Source organism: Dendropsophus ebraccatus, chromosome 4 (assembly GCF_027789765.1).
Source record: "Dendropsophus ebraccatus isolate aDenEbr1 chromosome 4, aDenEbr1.pat, whole genome shotgun sequence".
Taxonomy (NCBI): domain Eukaryota; kingdom Metazoa; phylum Chordata; class Amphibia; order Anura; family Hylidae; genus Dendropsophus; species Dendropsophus ebraccatus.
Window position 1 is genome coordinate 2,179,800 of NC_091457.1, and position 24,678 is coordinate 2,204,477.

The window sequence follows — 24,678 nt, forward strand, 5'->3', positions numbered from 1 at the left end:
GGACCCGGACATAATGCAACAATGAACATCCTACCACCAAGCTCCACTACCTCAGTTCATGAAGCAGGATAAGCTGCCACTATGGACCCATATTGAAGTACTGTGCATTCTACCTATAGATGACAGGGGTCATGGCATCACATGGCCTGCCACTAACACGGGTGGAGTACAGTTTAGGATCTTACTAGGTGAAGCTGCTATGAGGAATAGAGCCACAGGCAGTCCCCATTTTCTTGGCCGGACTTGAAATCCATTGATTACATACTAAGTTCAGCGACATATAAGAATCCAAAGATAAATTTGCCATAAAGTATTGGCCTCGCTGTTAACGATGAACTTGTTCCAAAAACCACCATCATTAGGCGGTAATTTGCTCCATATTTCACAATAAATGGGAGGAGGGTTGGAATGGCGGCATCTATCTTCACTAGACTTTTCTGAAGGGTTCGGGATAATTGACTAATTCTATCTTGTTGATGTCTCGGTGACCACTGACTGAGGCCATTTGCATAATCGTCAGCTCTCCCCTCGTCGGGTGATCGCCGTTGGCACCTGATTAAAATTAGGACGCCTTTACTTCTCCGCTCTCGCCCAGAAGTTGCCGACATTGAGGTTTTGCTGTTCGGCTTTATCCAAACAAATGCACACGTGGGGATAGCGATATGCTGAGTTTATGCAGATTACACGGCAGCAATCTGAATAAAATAGCCGCTAATAGATCCTGCAGGAGTCATAAACATACACGGCTTCTCCTTAGCTGCACTCCGAAGTGGTTCTGACACTACTACATCTTAACAATAATACTTAATTGACAAGATTATGCATTTGAATGGCTTATGGGAGGGCCGGCCGCAAGCAGCTGACAGTCACCTTCCCTCCACAAAACCCACTTTATTAATTTCTAGGCAGGAAAATTGTTCTCTTCCACGGGAGAGTCACAACGAGACCATTGAAACGCATCTTGTTAGCATTTGTCATATGTAATAAAGTCACGGGAAAGTATTGTTACACTGATTCAATTGCGTAACCTCATGGCAGGAAATCACTCAGCGCGGATGAAACAAAGTATCAATTGTCGCTCTGTTAACCCATTGTTGTACCGAATTAGGCTTCTAATACAGGAGCACCATGCTGTGCTAGACGGGAAGGGGGTCAGTTTTACACTAACTAGCGGACCCCATACATGTACTGCCTGCGGTGACAGACTTATGCCCCTATTACACGAGTCGTTTGGAGGAGCAAACGAGCGCTATTAGCGCTCGTTTGCTCCTCGTTCCCTGCTCGCTGCCGCCGCTATTCATCGCGGCAGCAGCGAGCAGGTGCGTGCGGGAGGGGGCGGCGGGGAGCTGCGGGGGGGCTGCCCGGGGGAACGCTGATCGTCCGGGCAGCCCATAGGATACAGCAGCGTCTGCTGCCGATGCTCCTATTCAACGGACCCACCACAGCAGGTCGTTGCTATATCAGTCGCTTGTTTTTCAACATGTTGAAAAAGAAGTGACTGCAACGATCAGCCGACATGAACGATGTCGGCTGATCGTTGCACTCTATTCCACGGGACGATTATCGTTCGTAGCGGCCGATATCGGCCGAATACGAACGATATTGCTCCTCTAAACGACCCGTGGAATAGGGCCTTTAGAGGTGTGACTGATGTATAGTTGTACTGGCAAGGATGACCAGTTCTACATGCAGATGATGGATGCGTTTGTATCATGCAATGGCTGCTGTGGGTTAAGGCGTTCGGCCGTCCTCATGTGATGAGCATTTTGCGGTTTCTTTTTAGTGAACACATTGCTGGAGTTGTGGAAAAGGATGATATTGCACATCTACTGACTGCAGCCGGGGCAGAGCTGTGAGTCTGGGGTGATAAGTATCCCTCCATAGTGGGGTCACCAGCGATGCAAATGTGGCCCGGTAAGTTACAGGTGGTGGAGTGCGGTGTAACAAGCAGCAGATAGAATGGTATAGAGTTGTGCTTTAGGGTCCATTTACACAAAAAAGATTATCTGCCAAAGATTTGAAGCCAAAGTCAGGAATGGATTTGAAGAGGAGAAATCTCTTTCTTTCCTTTATGACCTAATCTCTGTTTCTTGCTTTGGCTTCAAATGTTTGGCAGATAATCTTTCAGATAATCTTTCTGTATAAATGGACCCTAAGTGTCCGTTTACACACACAGATTATCTGACAGATTTTTGCAGCCAAAGCCAGAAATGAACTATAAACAGGGAACAGGTCATAAAGGAAAGAATGAGATTTCTCTTTTTTTCAAATCCATTTCTGGTTTTGGCTGCAAAAATCTGTCAGATAATCTGTGTGTGTAAACGGACCCTTAGGTGATGCCATCATCTCCCTCCAGTATGCACTGGATATAACGGTAACAAAAGTGGTAGATTGTCCGAGCACCGTAATATAAAGAATAAACTTCCACCTCGACAGATCAGACAGACATTAGGTAGATACAGCCACATTTTTGGGGGTCATCCTATAATCATCATTAGTTTTCGGTATTTTGGTAAAGACTCTGGGGCAGAGATTGGGGTGGGCACACTCTGTACTGCCCACCTGAGCTCTGCCAGGGTCATTTTCCATCTTCTTTTCTGGACATGTTCTGGGTGGTGATGGTGTTGCGGTTTGTACACTGCTGTATACGTGCGGCCATTTTGTTGTCATCCGAGTCACGGCAGTGAGAGATCTATTCCTGGCGCTTCTATCTCTCTGGCATCTCCTCGGATGATGTTGCTGTGTGAGGTGGCAGATCTCCTATCAGTGGCACAATCAGAGGAAAGGAAGCCTGCGCCACCACCGCCAGCCGATATAAATATACTACATGGTCACGGAGGAGATCTGCACATGTGATCCTGTCAGGGGAAGGGCCCGCCACCAAGTCTTCAGAGAATAACAGAGCTACATACAGTGCCTAGTGTCATGTACCAGTCCACAGAGGGGTCAGCGTCATGCATGTAACATGTGCCCTCTCAGTGGCGGTCTGTCCCCCGTGCAGCGGCGTGTTTGCATATTGGCTCCAGTCTCGGTCGCTGGCACACGCTCACTGAGTGACTGCTGCAGATGCTGTTTCTCAAGTTTGCTGAGTACAATCTTTAGTAGAAGTCTTCTGGGATAAACAATGGCACCTGTTCCTCGGAAGACGCCGCCCCGCCAGTCCCTTCATGTAAGTTTAATGAAGCTCTGGGGCAGATGGCAAAAAATGGCAGCAACTACTTGTCAGCGCAGGGGGGAGCACAATAGCCTACACAGCGGCAGAGACAACGTCTGAATGCAGCCGCTGCCGCATCTGCCGCTCTCCCCTGTCATCGACCTGACGGACATCCTGGCAATTAACATTTTTGGGCATTCAGCCGAATAGTGCGAGAATGTAAAAAAAGAAACAACAACGAAAGAAAAACGACAAGGAGTCACTGAGGTCGGAGGGAAATGTCGCACGTGTTTTCTCGCTGCAACGTACTGCTTTCATCCAGTATCATAGTCTACTACGCTATACGGCCCCTTAATGATGGAGCCCCCCTGCAGTCCTATGTAACACCACAGATAACAGTGATATCTCTGGATACAGATAATGTAGATGTCACCTGCAGTCCTATGTAACACCACAGATAACACAGTGATATCTCTGAGTACAGATAATGTAGTAGTCACCTGCAGTCCTATGTAACACCACAGATAACACAGTGATATCTCTGAGTACAGATAATGTAGTAGATGTCACCTGCAGTCCTATGTAACACCACAGATAACAGTGATATCTCTGGGTACAGATAATGTAGATGTCACCTGCAGTCCTATGTAACACCACAGATAACACAGTGATATCTCTGGATACAGATAATGTAGATGTCACCTGCAGTCCTATGTAACACCACAGATAACACAGTGATATCTCTGAGTACAGATAATGTAGTAGTCACCTGCAGTCCTATGTAACACCACAGATAACACAGTGATATCTCTGAGTACAGATAATGTAGTAGTCACCTGCAGTCCTATGTAACACCACAGATAAAAGTGATATTTCTGAGTACAGATAATGTAGTAGATGTGACCTGCAGTCCTATGTAACAGCACAGATAACACAGTGATATCTCTGAGTACAGATAATGTAGTAGATATCACCTGCAGTCCTATGTAACAGCACAGATAACCCAGTGATATATAATGTAGTATGACCTGCAGTCCTATGTAACACCACTGATAACACAGTGATATCTCTGGGTACAGATAATGTAGATGTCACCTGCAGTCCTATGTAACACCACAGATAACACAGTGATATCTCTGGGTACAGATAATGTAGTAGATGTGACCTGCAGTCCTATGTGACACCACAGATAACACAGTGATATCTCTGAGTACAGATAATGTAGTAGTCACCTGCAGTCCTATGTAACAGCACAGATAACCCAGTGATATATAATGTAGTATGACCTGCAGTCCTATGTAACAGCACAGATAACACAGTGATATCTCTGAGTACAGATAATGTAGTAGATATCACCTGCAGTCCTATGTAACAGCACAGATAACCCAGTGATATATAATGTAGTATGACCTGCAGTCCTATGTAACACCACAGATAACACAGTGATGATATGGTTATGAGGTATATCAGCTCTGCTACATCAGTATATGTTGGTGTATGGGCTCAGGGGGTGTAGTGCTTGGTGTATGGGGCCAGGCCCTGTTAAGGGAACCTGTCTGCCTCAGCTAAACCGGAGAATTCGCTGCTCGCAGCAAGTTGGTGTCACGGCTCGGCGGAGCGCTGGTGATTGCACAGAGACCTTTTTATAATACTTTGATTTTCTAGAGAAGTGAATTCAGTAAAATCCTGTAAAAGTGTTTATTTCTGGGTGACCTTTATTAACCTGCATGGTAAGGCGCCCCCCGGGACCGGCTTATGTGCTCAATGAAGAAGGGAGTCAGTATGCGTTGCGGCTCAGGACCGGCACCTGAATCCGAGGGATATTTGGCAGCAGGATGGGTCAACACGCAGCAAAATTCTGAACGTTCTGTTCTTATTCCTTGTTTTGTGGCATAAACTTCCTCCTCCCCCGTCTGAGTTTCCGGTCATTTCCATGGACGGCACTGCGTTGGTGATTATCTTTTCTCTTATGATTGTCACCCATTATGAATAACTCTGATTTAGCAGCTCTGGCTTCTCACTCTCCTCTATTGGACTCTTATGTTCCTTCTGCGCCCAGTTCCGCTATTACCATTATATCAAAGTCAGAAACCAACATATTTCTATGTCACATTATAAAGTTCCTTTAGAAACGGTGGGCAATACTGGCTGCAGACAATAGACGTGACAGGTCACTGCGATGGACAATGTAAAGGGGGCGCCGTCGTATACACTGACCCCATTGTTTCTCCACTATAATGATCCGGAGGATACAGATGTCAGCTTATAGGGCCACCTGCCATCCTCACAGGTAGCTGACCGCTCTGACCCACGCCTCAGGAATGGATTATTTTCCCTGGAGCAGAAATTATAAACTGCAGTGTCAGAAACCAGAGGTGGTGAAGAGAAACGTGACTCGGGTTCACGGCCACTGCTCAGGTTCTCCTCACATGAAGACATTACACTGACATATTGTGTACACAGCCCAGGGGGAAGAATTACCGCTCACAAGATTGTTTCTGGAAATGTAACACTTGACCCCTGTGATATCGCTACAACCTGGCATACTGTGCGTCACAACAAACACCTGACAGGGTTAATGTGCTGTGTTCAGCGCTGGCGGCTCCAGAAACTGTCCCCACTCCATCCATCTTCAGATCAGTGCTCCTTTTGTATACTATGGCTGGAGGATCAGGCAGATCATTTATGTCATTGTGTTCTATGGCTGGAGGATCAGGCAGATCATTTATGTCATTGTGTTCTATGGCTGGAGGATCAGGCACATGATTTCTCCCATTGTATTCTATGGCTGGAGGATCAGGCAGAACAGTTCTCTCATTGTGTTTTATAGCTAGAGGATCAGGCAGATCAGTTCTCTCATTGTGTTTTATAGCTAGAGGATCAGGCAGATCAGTTCTCTCATTGTGTTTTATAGCTAGAGGATCAGGCAGATCAGTTCTCTCATTGTGTTTTATAGCTAGAGGATCAGGCAGATCAGTTCTCTCATTGTGTTTTATAGCTAGAGGATCAGGCAGATCAGTTCTCTCATTGTGTTTTATAGCTAGAGGATCAGGCAGAACAGTTCTCTCATTGTGTTTTATAGCTAGAGGATCAGGCAGATCAGTTCTCCATTGAGTTCTATGGCTGGAGAATAAGGCAGATCAGTTTTCTCACTGTGTTGGTTGGAGGATCAGGCAGATCAGTTCAGTTAATCAGCTCATTTCTATGTGCGAGCAGTAGGTTATATCATTAGTTTCTGATCTTCGTCTGATCTGTGGGCATGTCTACAAGTTGGCGCCACTTTTATGTAACTACTGAAGATCGGTTAATTTAGAAGAAATATTTGTCATCATCACTGGTCTGTGCTGATCCACTGATCGATGGGCTGCCTTCGTCTGAACCAGGATCTCTTCCGAATGAGCTGATGTAAGCTGCTGCCATCTAGTGGTCACTGTGACATGAAATATGTTCAGTTTTTCTTCAGATTCCTTTAACTTTGAACACAATTCTCTTTGGAAGGATGAGCCATGAAGTGCAGTAAGCTGCTGCCATCTAGTGGTCGCTGTGTTATGAAATAAATTCACATTTTCTTCCGGCCATATTTGTATTAAATACAGTTCTCTAGAATCATCTACAATGTTGGGAGTTGTGGTTGATGCGTTATGTGGCTTACAGTGTTGTTCTGATATTTACATGATAACGTATACAGCCCCTCCACCACCGCGGCAGTCGCAGATATTTCTCACTCCTTTTTTCCTCCCGTTATGTCACTTTATTATATTAGCGTCTGCGGGAGGCAGGGTTTCTTTGTCAGCCACTAACGGCAGGGAATCATAGCCATGCTTTTTATTTTGAGCTGTTTATTGGGTTGTTACCGGAGCTGAGTTAATTCCATTGCCTCGTCCTATCCTCAGCGCCGCGCACTAGGTAACAATGTTGCACGTCTTCATTAAGTTTACACACAATAATAAAATGGCTGCCAGCTCAGACAGCCGGCGTTTGTCTCTCTTTGCTTTTATTCTTTCTGAAGTGTCGGGATTCTTGACATTCGCCGTTCAGTCATTTCTGGCAAATATTGTATCGCATCAAGTCATAAAGCGCGAGCGAGAGGCAGGAGCTGCTAATGGAGGACATTAGTTTTATTTCATGCAATGATGCCGCAGTTTTACTGTAAATCTTGCGGCATCTGAGTTTTTAATATTCTAGTTTGATGCTTTGGAATATAAAATGTTTTGTATAATGCGACGCTTTAGTCATTTCTTATGGTTCTTAATAAAAACACAAGACAGGTAAAAAAAAAAAATCCAAACAACGTAACGTGTTATCCTGACAGAGGGCGGGGGAGGGGGCAGCGCCGAGTGTGCGCCATAAAAACCTCCACTAATTTATGTTTGTTTCTTTATGTGAAATAACAGCGGCGGCGTTCACAGCGAGTCACTTGACGGAAGTGACCAGAGGTTCCTTATAGAAAGGAACAGGGAGAGTAGCTTACAGTTCTCAGAAAGCGGCACCCAATTATCTCGCTGCTGTAATAGAGAGCCACTGGTTGGTCAGTGCATGATGGGAGATGTAGTCATTAAACAGCTGGAGAGCCACTGGTTGGTCAGTGCATGATGGGAGATGTAGTCATTAAACAGCTGGAGAGCCACTGGTTGGTCAGTGCATGGTGGGAGATGTAGTCATGCAACAGCTGGAGAGCCACTGGTTGGTCAGTGCATGATGGGAGATGTAGTCATTAAACAGCTGGAGAGCCACTGGTTGGTCAGTGCATGGTGGGAGATGTAGTCATGCAACAGCCGGAGAGCCACTGGTTGGTCAGTGCATGATGGGAGATGTAGTCATGCAACAGCTGGAGAGCCACTGGTTGGTCAGTGCATGATGGGAGATGTAGTCATGCAACAGCTGGAGAGCCACTGGTTGGTCAGTGCATGATGGGAGATGTAGTCATGCAACAGCTGGAGAGCCACTGGTTGGTCAGTGCATGATGGGAGATGTAGTCATGCAACAGCTGGAGAGCCACTGGTTGGTCAGTGCATGATGGGAGATGTAGTCATTAAACAGCTGGAGAGCCACTGGTTGGTCAGTGCATGATGGGAGATGTAGTCATGCAACAGCTGGAGAGCCACTGGTTGGTCAGTGCATGATGGGAGATGTAGTCATGCAACAGCTGGAGAGCCACTGGTTGGTCAGTGCATGATGGGAGATGTAGTCATGCAGCAGCTGGAGAGCCACTGGTTGGTCAGTGCATGATGGGAGATGTAGTCATGCAGCAGCTGGAGAGCCACTGGTTGGTCAGTGCATGATGGGAGATGTAGTCATGCAACAGCTGGAGAGCCACTGGTTGGTCAGAATGAAAATAGCTGTAAAAAAGGTAAGAATCCCAATTGCCAGCGCTGCCCGAGACGTTCATCCAGAAACACATTTGTATATTTCAAATGATAACATTGATTAAGATAGGCAGTAAAATTTAAAACTCCTTTTGGGAGGTATAACTTCTTTCCTCAGAGACAGTGCATCTTTTTGTTCAGGGCATGATGGGAGTTGTTTTATCTTTCTAAACATGTCTTAGTTATATGTTTGTGGTGCTGCGCTGTGATACTGCTGTAATGGCCGAACGCTTAGATTTATTAACACTGGCGTACTCATAGGAAAGCCAGCCAGCCCTGCGCCTGTTGCACAAAAATCTACACCTGCTCTGGAGCCGGTGTAGATTATTATTGCATGGTTTACGTCTGTTTCCAGACATAAACCCTGATAAATTACGTGTGAGAAGAGGCCAGGCCCAAATCCTGCACTGCAGAACATCAGCCATGGCTCCCAGGCCTGGAGCGCAATGTCTGTGGCCAGTTATGGGTAAATGTGGAAGTGTGCGCAGGTTGTGTGATGTGTGAAGAAGCATCTGCCAGGATGGATTTGTACATTGTCTGATCAGAGTCTTGTGTTCAGCAGGTCCAGGGTCACATGCCTCCTCTCATGATCCCCATCTTCTCACACGACCAGCGGACGTTGGCAGCAGCAGCTGCAGCTCAACAGGGATTCCTCTTCCCCCCAGGACTAACCTACAAACCAGGTGGGTGACAAAGCAAGAACGCAACCTGTGTATCTCAGACTAGGAAGCATGTATCTCAGGACAGGAGTGTTGTATCTCAGACTAGGAAGCATGTGCCTTAGGACAGGAGGGTTATATCTCAGACTAGGAAGCATGTGTCTCAGGACAGGAGTGTTCTATCTCAGACTAGGAAGCATGTATCTCAGGACAGGAGTGTTCTATCTCAGACTAGGAAGCATGTGCCTTAGGACAGGAGGGTTATATCTCAGACTAGGAAGCATGTGTCTCAGGACAGGAGGGTTATATCTCAGACTAGGAAGCATGTGCCTTAGGACAGGAGGGTTATATCTCAGACTAGGAAGCATGTGTCTCAGGACAGGAGGGTTGTATCTCAGACTAGGAAGCATGTGTCTCAGGACAGGAGGGTTGTATCTCAGACTAGGAAGCATGTGTCTCAGGACAGGAGTGTTGTATCTCAGACTAGGAAGCATGTGTCTCAGGACAGGAGTGTTCTATCTCAGACTAGGAAGCATGTATCTCAGGACAGGAGTGTTGTATCTCAGACTAGGAAGCATGTGTCTCAGGACAGGAGTGTTGTATCTCAGACTAGGAAGCATGTGTCTCAGGACAGGAGGGTTGTATCTCAGACTAGGAAGCATGTGTCTCAGGACAGGAGGGTTGTATCTCAGACTAGGAAGCATGTGTCTCAGGACAGGAGGGTTGTATCTCAGACTAGGAAGCATGTGTGTCAGGACAGGAGTGTTGTATCTCAGACTAGGAAGCATGTGTCTCAGGACAGGAGGGTTGTATCTCAGACTAGGAAGCATGTGTCTCAGGACAGGAGGGTTGTATCTCAGACTAGGAAGCATGTGTCTCAGGACAGGAGGGTTGTATCTCAGACTAGGAAGCATGTATCTCAGGACAGGAGGGTTGTATCTCAGACTAGGAAGCATGTGTCTCAGGACAGGAGTGTTCTATCTCAGACTAGGAAGCATGTGTCTCAGGACAGGAGGGTTGTATCTCAGACTAGGAAGCATGTGCCTCAGGACAGGAGGGTTATATCTCAGACTAGGAAGCATGTGTCTCAGGACAGAAGGGTTGTATCTCAGACTAGGAAGCATGTGTCTCAGGACAGAAGGGTTGTATCTCAGACTAGGAAGCATGTGTCTCAGGACAGGAGTGTTGTATCTCAGACTAGGAAGCATGTGTCTCAGGACAGGAGGGTTGTATCTCAGACTAGGAAGCATGTGTCTCGGGACAGAAGGGTTGTATCTCAGACTAGGAAGCATGTGTCTCAGGACAGGAGGGTTATATCTCAGACTAGGAAGCATGTGTCTCCGGACAGGAGGGTTGTATCTCAGACTTGGAAGCATGTATCTCAGGACAGGAGGGTTGTATCTCAGACTAGGAAGCATGTGTCTCAGGACAGGAGGGTTGTATCTCAGACTAGGAAGCATGTGTCTCCGGACAGGAGTGTTGTATCTCAGACTAGGAAGCATGTGCCTCAGGACAGGAGGGTTGTATCTCAGACTAGGAAGCATGTATCTCAGGACAGGAGTGTTGTATCTCAGACTAGGAAGCATGTGTCTCAGGACAGGAGGGTTGTATCTTAGACCAGAAAGGACGTATCTTAGACTAGGAAGCATGTATCCCAGCCCAGGAAGGGTATAACCCCAGGCATATAGGTTATGTCTCAGTTCATGAAGGCTGTGTCTCAGGGTAGGAGCTACAGATTATAGTATTTTAGGCCAGAATTTGTGTATCTTAGAGCAGGAAGAGTTTCCTGCAGCAAGATTGTATCTTAGGCCAGGGTGGTTGTATCTGAATATGAAAAAATGAACCATAACAGGTGTAGCTTAGAATAGTAAAGTTGTATCTCAGACAGTGAGCACTGACCAGAAAGGGTGCACTATCTCAGCTCAGAAAGGTTGTGCCATAGACCAGCAGGGATGTTTCTCTGAACTGTATCTTGTTTTTTGAACCCAGATACAAAAACCTCGTTGAGAAGACCATCCAAAATTGCATTGATAAGTGGTCTTGTATGGAGGTGGCAAATACCACTACGTCTAATGTATAGTGGGTTAGAAAAATGTTGTCAACAAAATTGTGGTCTTGATAAAATATCTATCTATCTATATATATGGCAGCATGAGGCGATTGTGTGGTCAGCGCCAGGCCAAGGAGCAGTGCAGTGAGGAGGAACCTTGTAATAGGAGCTGAATTTGTGGAAAATTGATTATTAGCTGTTCCTGGGCCGCAGATGCTGCTATCAGCTGCTCCCGACATTCTTCTGCCGCTGTTCATTTGCATTTGTCCACCCCAGAACTTTCCCCGAGCTCCTCGCATTCTCGTCTTCGTACCTTTTACTAAACAGCGATTAATCGTTTTTTGTGCAGAATTTCTCACCCTTAATGAGCGTCAAGAAATAATAAAAATGCAGTGAAATTTAATTAACAAATTAGAAACAGAAAACTTTGCTTCCGATCCGCGGCGTGACATTCACAACTTGGGTTTCCACCATTTCCAATTCAAGTTTTCGGTTACATATGACCTGGAAGGTGCGAGCGGGCGGCTTATCTGTAGTGACAGCTTTCTGCAAGAGTCCTAGACTGACAAGTCAGCGGGAGGAGAGCGAATGTCTGTGACCCGGGTGCAGATGTCAATGACGAAAGGTATAAAACACTTAGGAATTCCCAGATCTCCATGTGCAGTATGGAGGAGAGGATGAGACATGAGCACAACGTCCGGGGATCATTGTGAACAGTGTCACCTGTCCTGGGGAAAGCTGCTCTCCCAAATACTCTTCTCCTGTCCGTTAATACACGGCCAGCATGTATGATAATCAGTATCAGTAGTTGACGGAGCTTTCTTCGCTAATGCCCTGACTACTCTGTACATTTATTTGTTGGTTAAAATGGCTGGACTCAAGACCTCCACATGACATAGGGCTCAGACCAGAACATACCCATGCTGCCATGACTGCTTTGTTGCTTTTTGTTAACCATTGGATTTTCTGACTTCCACCCAGTTTCTATGGGGATCCACTGCTTTCTACTTTTGATCCATAAGACCCAGTTACCTCTACTCATATTCTGATGGATCTACTAAGCTCTATTCTTTTTATCATGAGATCCTTTCTTCTCCTGATCTCATTATCTATGGAATTTCCTCACAATTCCTTTCCATGGGATCTAGTGAACTTGTTGGAATCCACTGATTATCCTTAGAATCTGCTCAGCCACATTAACTATTGCTGTTTATAATCCTTGGGATCAGATGAGCAATCCTGCAGTCACTCAGAGGGCCCGACATGTTTGCTTCCCCTCCTCTGTCTGCTCTCTGCAGGCGGTCAGGATAGGGAACTTATGCTGCAACTCTGTCCTGACACTACGACTGATCTATTCACCTGATGGGAGAGCAGATGCTGCTGAATGGTTTGTTCGATGTTTACTCCTGAATAATGTGACAAAAATGCACGATAAATATTCTGGCAGGTATTGCAGCAATACACCTTGAATATTCTTGCAGATGCTGCCACAACACTTCCATGGCAAGATTCCTGCAGGTAATGCGACAAAATAGCTTAAAGATTTTTGCAGATGATGCAACACTTCCCAATGAAAATTCCTATAGTGTGACAACACTTCCCCATGAAGTTATCTTCAGATGATGCAAAACAGCCCTGTGAAGATTTCTGCAGTTCATGCGAAAAAACACATCCTTGTGACGTCTCCTGAAGATGAATACATCATCTTGAAGAGTTCTACAGATGTTCCAACGACACTTCCCTGTGAAGGTTTCTTAAGATGATGCAACAACACTTTCCTGTTAAGATTTCTTCAGATGATACTTCACTGTGAAGATTCCTCCAGTTTTTTAGGGGTAAACCTGCTAACTCCACTCCCAAAATATCACAACCCACCACAATACCAACCCAAATAAATACAAACATATTCAGAAAATATTCAGAAAATTCTGCAGCTTCTCATAGATCCCTGCAAACTAATTGATAATGTTTCCTTGTAGATTCTTGCAGGCGATGCGACAATTCTTCGACGTAGATTCCTGCAGACAATGCGTTCTCGTAGATTCCTGCAGACGATGCGACAATGCTTCCACGTAGATCCCTGCAGACGATGCGACAATCCTTCCTCGTAGATCCCTGCAGATGATGCAACAATGTATTCTCATAAATTCCTGCAGTCGATGCAACAATGCTTCCTCATAGATTCCTGCAGACAATGCAACAATGCTTCCTCATAGATTCCGGCAGACAATGGGACAATGCATTCTCATAGATTCCTGCAGTCAATGCAACAATGCTTCCTCATAGATTCCTGCAGACGATGCAACAATGCTTCCTTGTAGATTCCGGCAGACAATGGGACAATGCATTCTCATAGATTCCTGCAGTCAATGCAACAATGCTTCCTCGTACATCCCTGCAGACAATGCTTCCTTGTAGATTCCTGCAGACGATGTGACAATGGTTCCTCATAAATTCCTGCAGACGATGCGGCAATGCTATCTTGTAGATTCCTGCAGACAATGCAACAATGTGTCCTCATAGATTTCTGCAGATGATGCGACAATGCTTCCTCATAGATTCCTGCAAACGATGCGACAATGCTTCATCAAAGTTGCCTGCAGACGATGCAACAATGCCTCTTGTAGATTGCTGCAGATGATGTGACAATGCTTCCTTGTAGATTCCTGCAGATGATGCGATAATGCTTCCTCGTAGATCCCTGCAGGCGATGCCACAATGCTTCTTTTTAGATCCCTGCACACAATGGTTCCTTGTAGATTTCCGCAGACGATGCGACAATGCATCCTTGTAGATTCGTATAGATGATGCGACAATGGTTCCTTGTAGATTTCTGCAGACAATGCGACAATGCATCCTTGTAGATTGGTATAGATGATGCGACAATGCATCCTTGTAGATTCGTATAGATGATGCGACAATGCTTTCTTGAAGATTCATATAGATGATGCGACAATGCTTTCTTGAAGATTCGTATAGATGATGCGACAATGCTTTCTTGAAGATTCGTATAGATGATGCGACAATGCTTCCTTGAAGATTCGTATAGATGATGCGACAATGCATCCTTGTAGATTTCTGCAGACGATGCGACAATGCATCCTTGTAGATTGGTATAGATGATGCGACAATGCATCCTTGTTGATTCGTATAGATGATGCGACAATGCATCCATGTAGATTTATATAGATGATGCGACAATGCTTTCTTGAAGATTCGTATAGATGATGCGACAATGCTTTCTTGAAGATTCGTATAGATGATGCGACAATGCTTCCTTGAAGATTCGTATAGATGATGCGACAATGCATCCTTGTAGATTCGTATAGATGATGCGACAATGCATCCTTGTAGATTTCTGCAGACGATGCGACAATGCATCCTTGTAGATTGGTATAGATGATGCGACAATGCATCCTTGTTGATTCGTATAGATGATGCGACAATGCATCCATGTAGATTTGTATAGATGATGCGACAATGCTTTCTTGAAGATTCGTATAGATGATGCGACAATGCTTTCTTGAAGATTCGTATAGATGATGCGACAATGCTTCCTTGAAGATTCGTATAGATGATGCGACAATGCATCCTTGTAGATTCGTATAGATGATGCGACAATGCTTCCTTGTAGATTCGTATAGATGATGCGACAATGCTTCCTTGTAGATTCGTATAGATGATGCGACAATGCTTCCTTGTAGATTCGTATAGATGATGCGACAATGCTTCCTTGTAGATTCCTGCAGATGATGTGAGAACACTCTCCTGTAAGATGCCTGCAGATTACACTATGGCTCGTCAAGAGTTTTTTTTCCTTTTTGTGGAAGTTGTGTTAAGAATGATGCATTAGGATGCAGCTCAGGACTGGGTGACTCTTGTTGTCTGTATCTTGTCGCTCCATTGGCTTCCTTCTCAGCGTAGCGGACATCAGAAGGAATAGCAGTTTGGAGGGGGGCTCTTGTTGTGACACGTGTTCTGTTTTGTAGAAATCACAGGAATAACTTGTTCACCAAAGCATCTGAAGTCCTAAGACCAATGTGAGGAAAAACTGCTGTAACATGTCAGCTGATCCCCTGCCAAGAATCTCCGCAGCCGCTCACTCTCCAATCCTAACCCTTTCACTGCCACCACTCAGAAGAATTATCTGCCCGTGGCCTGTAATGGACACATTGTAACTAAAGGCCCTATTCCACCAACAGATCTGACGACAGATTATCTGCCAAAGATTTGAAGCCAAACCCAGGAACGGACTATAAACAGAGAACAGGTCACAAATGAAAGACTGATTTCTCCTCTTTTCAAATCCACTCCTGGGTTTGGCTTCAAATCTTTGGCAGATAATCTGTTGTTAGATCTGTTGGTGGAATAGGGCCTTAAGCCTACAAGAAGGGCATGGGGGTTAAAACACAACGGCTTAGATTTACTAGAACACTCTACATTTTAGCTTTAGGCACAGTTTTGGTGCTCACTGTTGCATCTTTAAGTATCCCTGTTAGAAAAAGGTTTATACAGGTTGCAGAGAAATGGCAATCGTTCAGGGGGACTGTTCAGACCCCCAGTGATCTCTGGATATGGCCGGGAGAAGCCCAACACTTACAATGGCCCTTGTCTCATGCAGCGAGACAATGATGATAGAATGCCACCCTGAGTGATCTAGAAATCATTGGCGAGCTACACACTCACACCTGGCCATCATACACATAAAGTATACCTGTATTAAGGGGTGAATCTGCTAACCCCACTCCCGGAATGACCCACCTTTCAATACAAAGCCCAATAAAGCACAGACAACATTCTTGGCAGAAAATTCAGCAGCATAAGCTGCGCTTTATGAACTGTGAGGGTAAAACCGGGGAGGCCCGACACAAATCACGACCCTTCATACAGAAACTAGACAGTGAGTTCTAACTTAAAAGTACATTCTGAGGGGTGTCCACCTAGACATGCCCTCCCCCTTGACAGTGGGCTGCCGCCTAGCAGAACCGTCCCTGCCAAAGGGGCCCCTAGCCCTACCGCCGTATCCCTGGATGAAGGATCGTGATTTCCACACTGGGTGGGTGGAATCTGGAAAACTTTTGTGTCTGACCAGCCTTACCTGGCCCCTTTTATACCTATAAGCTCCGCCCCTCTGGTCACCTTATACCTCCCCCAGGTATTCCCTCCGCATAGCTAATCCATGTGTTCCCACACAAAGCCCCCAGCTACATTCCCTCCCCATGTCTGCCCTCTGGCGGCCATCTTAAACATACAACGTCTCTATATCACATTGCTGGACCCATTTCTTACCCTCCTGGGGCCATTTTAATCATAGTTCATTAACTCATATTACCACGCTGGACCCATTACCTACCCTAGTAACCCCCTAAGAACCAACTGACTGTAGGACAGGTATATACAATCTATTACTCTCTGGTATCAGCCATGTCAGGCTGGGGGTGAGGTGACTGTAGGACAGGTATATACAATCTATTACTCTCTGGTATCAGCCATGTCAGGCTGGGGGGGGGGTGTAGGACAGGTATATACAATCTATTACTCTCTAGTATCAGCCATATCAGGCTGGGGGGGGGAGGTGACTGTACAACAGGTATATACAATCTATTACTCTCTGGTATCAGCCGCTCCCTCCTCTTATATCACTGCTGTACTGTAATAAGGGGATATCAGCCTCTCTTCATATCACTACTGTACTGTAATAAGTTATCAGCCTCTTCTTATATCACTGCTGTACTGTAATAAGATATCATCCTCTTATATAACTGCTGTACTGTAATAAGATATCAGCCTCTCCTCTTATATCACTGCTGTACTGTAATAAGATATCAGCCCCTCCTCTTATATCACTGCTGTACTGTAATAAGATATCAGCCTCTCCTCTTATATCACTGCTGTACTTTTATAAGATATCAGGCTCTCCTCTTATATCACTGCTGTACTGTAATAAGGTATCAGCCTCTCCTCTTATATCACTGCTGTACTGTAATAAGATATCAGCCTCTCCTCTTATATAACTGCTGTACTGTAATAAGATATCAGCCTCTCCTCTTATATCACTGCTGTACTGTAATAAGATATCAGCCTCTCCTCTTATATCACTGCTGTACTGTAATAAGATATCAGCCTCTCCTCTTATATCACTGCTGTACTGTAATAAGATATCAGCCTCTCCTCTTATATCACTGCTGTACTGTAATAAGATATCAGCCTCTCCTCTTATATCACTGCTGTACTGTAATAAGATATCAGCCTCTCCTCTTATATCACTGCTGTACTGTAATAAGATATCAGCCTCTCCTCTTATATCACTGCTGTACTGTAATAAGATATCAGCCTCCCCTCTTATATCACTGCTGTACTGTAATAAGATATCAGCCTCTCCTGTTATATCACTGCTGTACTGTAATAAGGTGATATCAGCCTCTCCTCTTATATCACTGCTGTACTGTAATATATCAGCCTCCCCTCTTATATCACTGCTGTACTGTAATAAGATATCAGCCTCTCCTCTTATATCACTGCTGTACTGTAATAAGATATCAGCCTCTCCTCTTATATCACTGCTGTACTGTAATAAGATATCAGCCTCTCCTCTTATATCACTGCTGTACTGTAATAAGATATCAGCCTCTCCTCTTATATCACTGCTGTACTGTAATAAGGTGATATCAGCCTCTCCTCTTATATCACTGCTGTTCTGTAATAAGGTGATATCAGCCTCTCCTCTTATATCACTGCTGTACTGTAATAAGATATGAGCCTCTCCTCTATCACTGCTGTACTGTAATAAGATATGAGCCTCTCCTCTTATATCACTGCTGTACTGTAATAAGATATCAGCCTCTCCTCTTATATCACTGCTGTACTGTAATAAGATATGAGCCTCTCCTCGTATATCACTTCTGTACTGTAATAAGATATCAGCCTCTCCTCTATCACTGCTGTACTGTAATAAGATATCAGCCTCTCCTCTTATATCACTGCTGTACTGTAATAAGATATCAGCCTCTCCTCTTATATCACTGCTGTACTGTAATAAGATGATATCAGCCTCTCCTCTTATATCACTGCTGTACTGTAATAAGATGATATCAGCCTCTCCTCTTATATCACTGCTGTACTGTAATAAGATATCAGCCTCTCCTCTTATATCACTGCTGTACTGTAATAAGATGATATCAGCCTCTCCTCTTATATCACTGCTGTACTGTAATAAGATATCAGCCTCCCCTCTTATATCATTGCTGTACTGTAATAAGATATCAGCCTCTCCTCTTATATCACTGCTGTACTGTAATAAGATGGTATCAGCCTGTCCTCTTATATCACTGCTGTACTGTAATAAGATATCAGCCTGTCCTCTTAAATCACTGCTGTACTGTAATAAGATATCAGCCTCTCCTCTTATATCACTGCTGTACTTTTATAAGATATCAGGCTCTCCTCTTATATCACTGCTGTACTGTAATAAGGTATCAGCCTCTCCTCTTATATCACTGCTGTACTGTAATAAGATATCAGCCTCTCCTCTTATATAACTGCTGTACTGTAATAAGATATCAGCCTCTCCTCTTATATCACTGCTGTACTGTAATAAGATATCAGCCTCTCCTCTTATATCACTGCTGTACTGTAATAAGATATCAGCCTCTCCTCTTATATCACTGCTGTACTGTAATAAGATATCAGCCTCTCCTCTTATATCACTGCTGTACTGTAATAAGATATCAGCCTCTCCTCTTATATCACTGCTGTACTGTAATAAGATATCAGCCTCTCCTCTTATATCACTGCTGTACTGTAATAAGATATCAGCCTCCCCTCTTATATCACTGCTGTACTGTAATAAGATATCAGCCTCTCCTCTTATATCACTGCTGTACTGTAATAAGGTGATATCAGCCTCTCCTCTTATATCACTGCTGTACTGTAATATATCAGCCTCCCCTCTTATATCACTGCTGTACTGTAATAAGATATCAGCCTCTCCTCTTATATCACTGCTGTACTGTAATAAGATATCAGCCTCTCCTCTTATATCACTGCTGTACTGTAATAAGATATCAGCCTCTCCTCTTATATCACTGCTGTACTGTAATAAGATATCAGCCTCTCCTCTTATATCACTGCTGTACTGTAATAAGATATCAGCCTCTCCTCTTATATCACTGCTGTTCTGTAATAAGGTGATATCAGCCTCTCCTCTTATATCACTGCTGTACTGTAATAAGATATGAGCCTCTCCTCTATCACTGCTGTACTGTAATAAGATATGAGCCTCTCCTCTTATATCACTGCTGTACTGTAATAAGATATCAGCCTCTCCTCTTATATCACTGCTGTACTGTAATAAGATATGAGCCTCTCCTCGTATATCACTTCTGTACTGTAATAAGATATCAGCCTCTCCTCTATCACTGCTGTACTGTAATAAGATATCAGCCTCTCCTCTTATATCACTGCTGTACTGTAATAAGATATCAGCCTCTCCTCTTATATCACTGCTGTACTGTAATAAGATGATATCAGCCTCTCCTCTTATATCACTGCTGTACTGTAATAAGATGATATCAGCCTCTCCTCTTATATCACTGCTGTACTGTAATAAGATGATATCAGCCTCTCCTCTTATATCACTGCTGTACTGTAATAAGATATCAGCCTCTCCTCTTATATCACTGCTGTACTGTAATAAGATATCAGCCTCTCCTCTTATATCACTGCTGTACTGTAATAAGATATCAGCCTCTCCTCTTATATCACTGCTGTACTGTAATAAGGTATCAGCCTCTCCTCTTATATCACTGCTGTACTGTAATAAGATATCAGCCTCTCCTCTTATATCACTGCTGTACTGTAATGAGATGATATCAGCCTCTCCTCTTATATTACTGCTGTACTGTAATAAGATATCAGCCTCTCCTCTTATCACTGCTGTACTGTAATAAGATATCAGCCTCTCCTCTTATATCACTGTTGTATTGTAATAAGATATCAGCCTCTCCTCTTATATCACTGCTGTACTGTAATAAGATATCAGCCTCTCCTCTTATATCATTGCTGTACTGTAATAAGATGGTATCAGCCTCTCCTCTTATATCACTGCTGTACTGTAATAAGATGGTATCAGCCTCTCCTCTTATATCACTGCTGTACTGTAATAAGATATCAGCCTCTCCCTATATCACTGCTGTACTGTAATAAGATGATATCAGCCTCTCCTCTTATATCACTGCTGTACTGTAATAAGGGAATATCAGCCTCTCCTCTTATATCACTGCTGTACTGTAATAAGATATCAGCCTCTCCTCTTATATCACTGCTGTACTGTAATAAGATATCAGCCTCTCCTCTTATATCACTGCTGTACTGTAATAAGATGGTATCAGCCTCTCCTCTTATATCACTGCTGTACTGTAATAAGATATCAGCCTCTCCTCTTATATCACTGCTGTACTGTAATAAGATGGTATCAGCCTCTCCTCTTATATCACAGCTGTACTGTAATAAGATATCAGCCTCTCCTCTTATATCACTGCTGTACTATAATAAGATATCAGCCTCTCCTTTTTATATCACTGCTTTACTGTAATAAGATGGTATCAGCCTCTCCTCTTATATCACTGCTGTACTGTAATAAGATATCAGCCTCTCCTCTTATATCACTGCTGTACTGTAATAAGATATCAGCCTCTCCTCTTATATCACTGCTGTACTGTAATAAGATGGTATCAGCCTCTCCTCTTATATCACTGTTCTACTGTAATAAGATATCAGCCTCTCCTCTTATATCACTGCTGTACTGTAATAAGATATCGGCCTCTCCTCTTATATCACTGCTGTACTGTAATAAGATATCAGCCTCTCCTCTTATATCACTGCTGTACTGTAATAAGATATCAGCCTCTCCTCTTATATTACTGCTGTACTGTAATAAGATATCAGCCTCTCCTCTTATATCACTGCTGTACTGTAATAAGATATCAGCCTCTCCTCTTATATCACTGCTGTACTGTAATAAGGTGATATCAGCCTCCCCTCTTATATCACTGCTGTACTGTAATAAGATATCAGCCTCTCCTCTTATATCACTGCTGTACTGTAATAAGATGGTATCAGCCTCTCCTCTTATATCACTGCTGTACTGTAATAAGATGGTATCAGCCTCTCCTCTTATATCACTGCTGTACTGTAATAAGATGATATCAGCCTCTCCTCTTATATCACTGCTGTACTGTAATAAGATATCAGCCTCTCCTCTTATATCACTGCTGTACTGTAATAAGATATCAGCCTCTCCTCTAATATCACTGCTGTACTGTAATAAGATATCAGCCTCTCCTCTTATATCACTGCTGTACTGTAATAAGATGGTATCAGCCTCTCCTCTTATATTACAGCTGTACTGTAATAAGATATCAGCCTCTCCTCTTATATCACTGCTGTACTGTAATAAGATATCAGCCTCTCCTCTTATATCACTGCTGTACTGTAATAAGATATCAGCCTCTCCTCTTATATCACTGCTGTACTGTAATAAGGTATCACCCCCTCCTCTTATATCACTGCTGTACTGTAATAAGATATCAGCCTCTCCTCTTATATCACTGCTGTACTGTAATAAGATGGTATCAGCCTCCCCTCTTATATCACTGCTGTACTGTAATAAGATATCAGCCTCTCCTCTTATATCACTGCTGTACTATAATAAGATATCAGCCTCTCCTCTTATATCACTGCTGAACTGTAATAAGATATCAGTCTCTCCTCTTATATCACTGCTGTACTGTAATAAGATATCAGCCTCTCCTCTTATATCACTGCTGTACTGTAATAAGATATCAGCCTCTCCTCTTATATCACTGCTGTACTGTAATAAGATATCAGCCTCTCCTCTTATATCACTGCTGTACTGTAATAAGATGATATCAGCCTCTCCTCTTATATCACTGCTGTACTGTAATAAGATATCAGCCTCTCTTATATCACTGCTGTACTGTAATAAGGTATCAGCCCCTCTTCTTATATCACTGCTGTACTGTAATAAGATATCAGCCTCTCCTCTTATATCACTGCTGTACTATAATAAGATATCAGCCTCTCCTCTTATATCACTGCTGTACTGTAATAAGATATCAGCCTCTCCTCTTATATCACTGCTGTACTATAAGATATCAGCCTCTCCTCTTATATCACTGCTGTACTGTAATAAGATATCAGCCTCTCCTCTTATATCACTGCTGTACTGTAATAAGATATCAGCCTCTCCTCTTATATCACTGCTGTACTGTAATAAGATATCAGCCTCTCCTCTTATATCACTGCTGTACTGTAATAAGATATCAGCCTCTCCTCTTATATCACTGCTGTACTATAATAAGATATCAGCCTCTCCTCTTATATCACTGCTGTACTGTAATAAGATATCAGCCTCTCCTCTTATATCACTGCTGTACTATAATAAGATATCAGCCTCTCCTCTTATATCACTGCTGTACTGTAATAAGATATCAGCCTCTCCTCTTATATCACTGCTGTACTGTAATAAGATATCAGCCTCTCCTCTTATATCACTGCTGTACTGTAATAAGATATCAGCCTCTCCTCTTATATCACTGCTGTACTGTAATAAGGTGTGAATTAGATTAGCTGTTCCTCTTATAACGCTCCAGTACTGTAATACGATGTGACTACATAGTATTATCAACACTGCCCCTTTCTCTGCTGGCTGTCAGCCACTGCTGTTGTCCGCCAAGTCTGATTCAGGTGTTCCTCAGTGACCTGTGGTATTCGGTGAGTACCTTATTGGTAGAGACTATTGCGGTGCGTTATCTATACATACAGAACATAATTGAAGCCCAACAAAGCGCTGCATTAATAATTGATATAATAATACATTAGCAGTACATTTAATTAATAATAGATTTAAGCACGGTGCTGCCGCTCCCCTCCACCTTCTCGTGTTGCGACGTTTTACCACACTTGAATAGAACGTGCCGGTAATTTGCATCTATTATTCTCTCGGCTTCTTGTAACGTGTCATAATCAGCGTTGTCTGTTTTACACAGATCACTTTGTATCATTTGTTGTTGTGAAACAATGATGACTGGAAATGGCTGAGCGTCTGTGCCGCGCTCACAATAAAAGCCGCGACAACTCTGAGGCCGTCCGGGCGTATTCAATTAAAATCCCATATTTCTCCCTTTACGAGCGTATTAAACTCCTCCAGAGTGGACGTTGTGCAGTAAAGATAATGACCTTGGCGGTGGCTCGTCCAACACAAACCTTTGGCGTAATCTTCCTCTGCCCGGAACGGCCGCACTGTTCTCCTAATTACAGTGTTAAATGTCCGCCTGGGGCAGCGGGGGAGCAGGGAGCGATCACCTGACCTCACCTCAGCAGAACCACTCCCTGCTGCTCACTATTTGTGGGTTTTTCCACTTATAAAGATGAATATTTTTCAGCTTACGTTTTCTATACTCCTTACAGCCGCCATGTTCTATATCCATTGTAGCCACCATATTGCTTTTTAATCATTTTCCTATTGTCTATGAACTCTCAAGTATAAACACAATAAAGTATAAAAAAGCTACTGAATGACATCACATGAACGGGTGGTCGCGGTTAGTTATGTCTGTAATCTACATCAGGAATGTTGGCCCCTGCGGACAGGATCTCCCCTCGCATATTATTGCATACTATATAGAGGTCTACCTCTATATACGGATCACCCCCCCGCCCGGCAGCAGAGATGACAGGAGAGCATGATGTGCGCTCCTGTCATTGCATCTACTACTCACCTATTCCCTTGTTCTGACCGGCTTCATGTTCACCAGAAGTGGCCGGGACTACGCTGCCTTCTTCTGTCGGGGGGGTGTAGTACAGGCCACTTCCGGTGAGCGCGTGTAGCCGTCCTGCACAGGGGGTAGGAGAGTTGGAGATGCCATGACAGGAGAGCACATCATGCTCTCCTGTCATCTCTGCTGCCGGGCGGCAAAAGGGGCTCCAGCTAGGTGATCCATGCAGCGATCCTCCTCCAGATCTCGGCATGGATCGTGTGAATAAGGCCTAAGATCTGGAGACTGTGAAGCATGAAAAAAAACTCAGTGTCAAGTTCTTGGGGGGTGCACCAAAAAATTCTCTATGTTACAGCTCCTCCTCCAGCTGGGACTGTTCACACCTTTCAAGAAGGGCTCAGAGATTCATGGTACTTCCATCTGAGCAGCCATGTTCCTCCACCTGTATGTATACATGTGGGGAATAGGTGTATATATAGATAGGCCGCACCCCCTGGATTTTGACAGTTTGGTAATAATTCCAGGAGCTGTCACAATAATCGCTCCCAACAAGAGGAGATCGCAGTTCAGGGTGTGGCGGCCGAAGTTGGAAATAAAGAAGAACATTGACAAATTTCACAGAATTGCAGTACAGCAGCTGCTGAGAAACGCC

General features: G+C 43.9%; 1 protein-coding gene across 11 annotated transcripts in view; it reads left to right on the forward strand.

Moving 5' to 3' along the window:
- SOX6 (SRY-box transcription factor 6) overlaps nt 1-24,678 on the forward strand; it is a 425,495-nt gene that overhangs the window by 317,401 nt on the left and 83,416 nt on the right. For all 11 annotated transcript variants that reach the window (XM_069964997.1, XM_069964998.1, XM_069964999.1 and 8 more), the window contains one exon: nt 9,083-9,203. In XM_069964997.1, the coding sequence (XP_069821098.1) occupies nt 9,083-9,203 (121 nt within the window). The remainder of the gene's footprint in view (nt 1-9,082; nt 9,204-24,678) is intronic.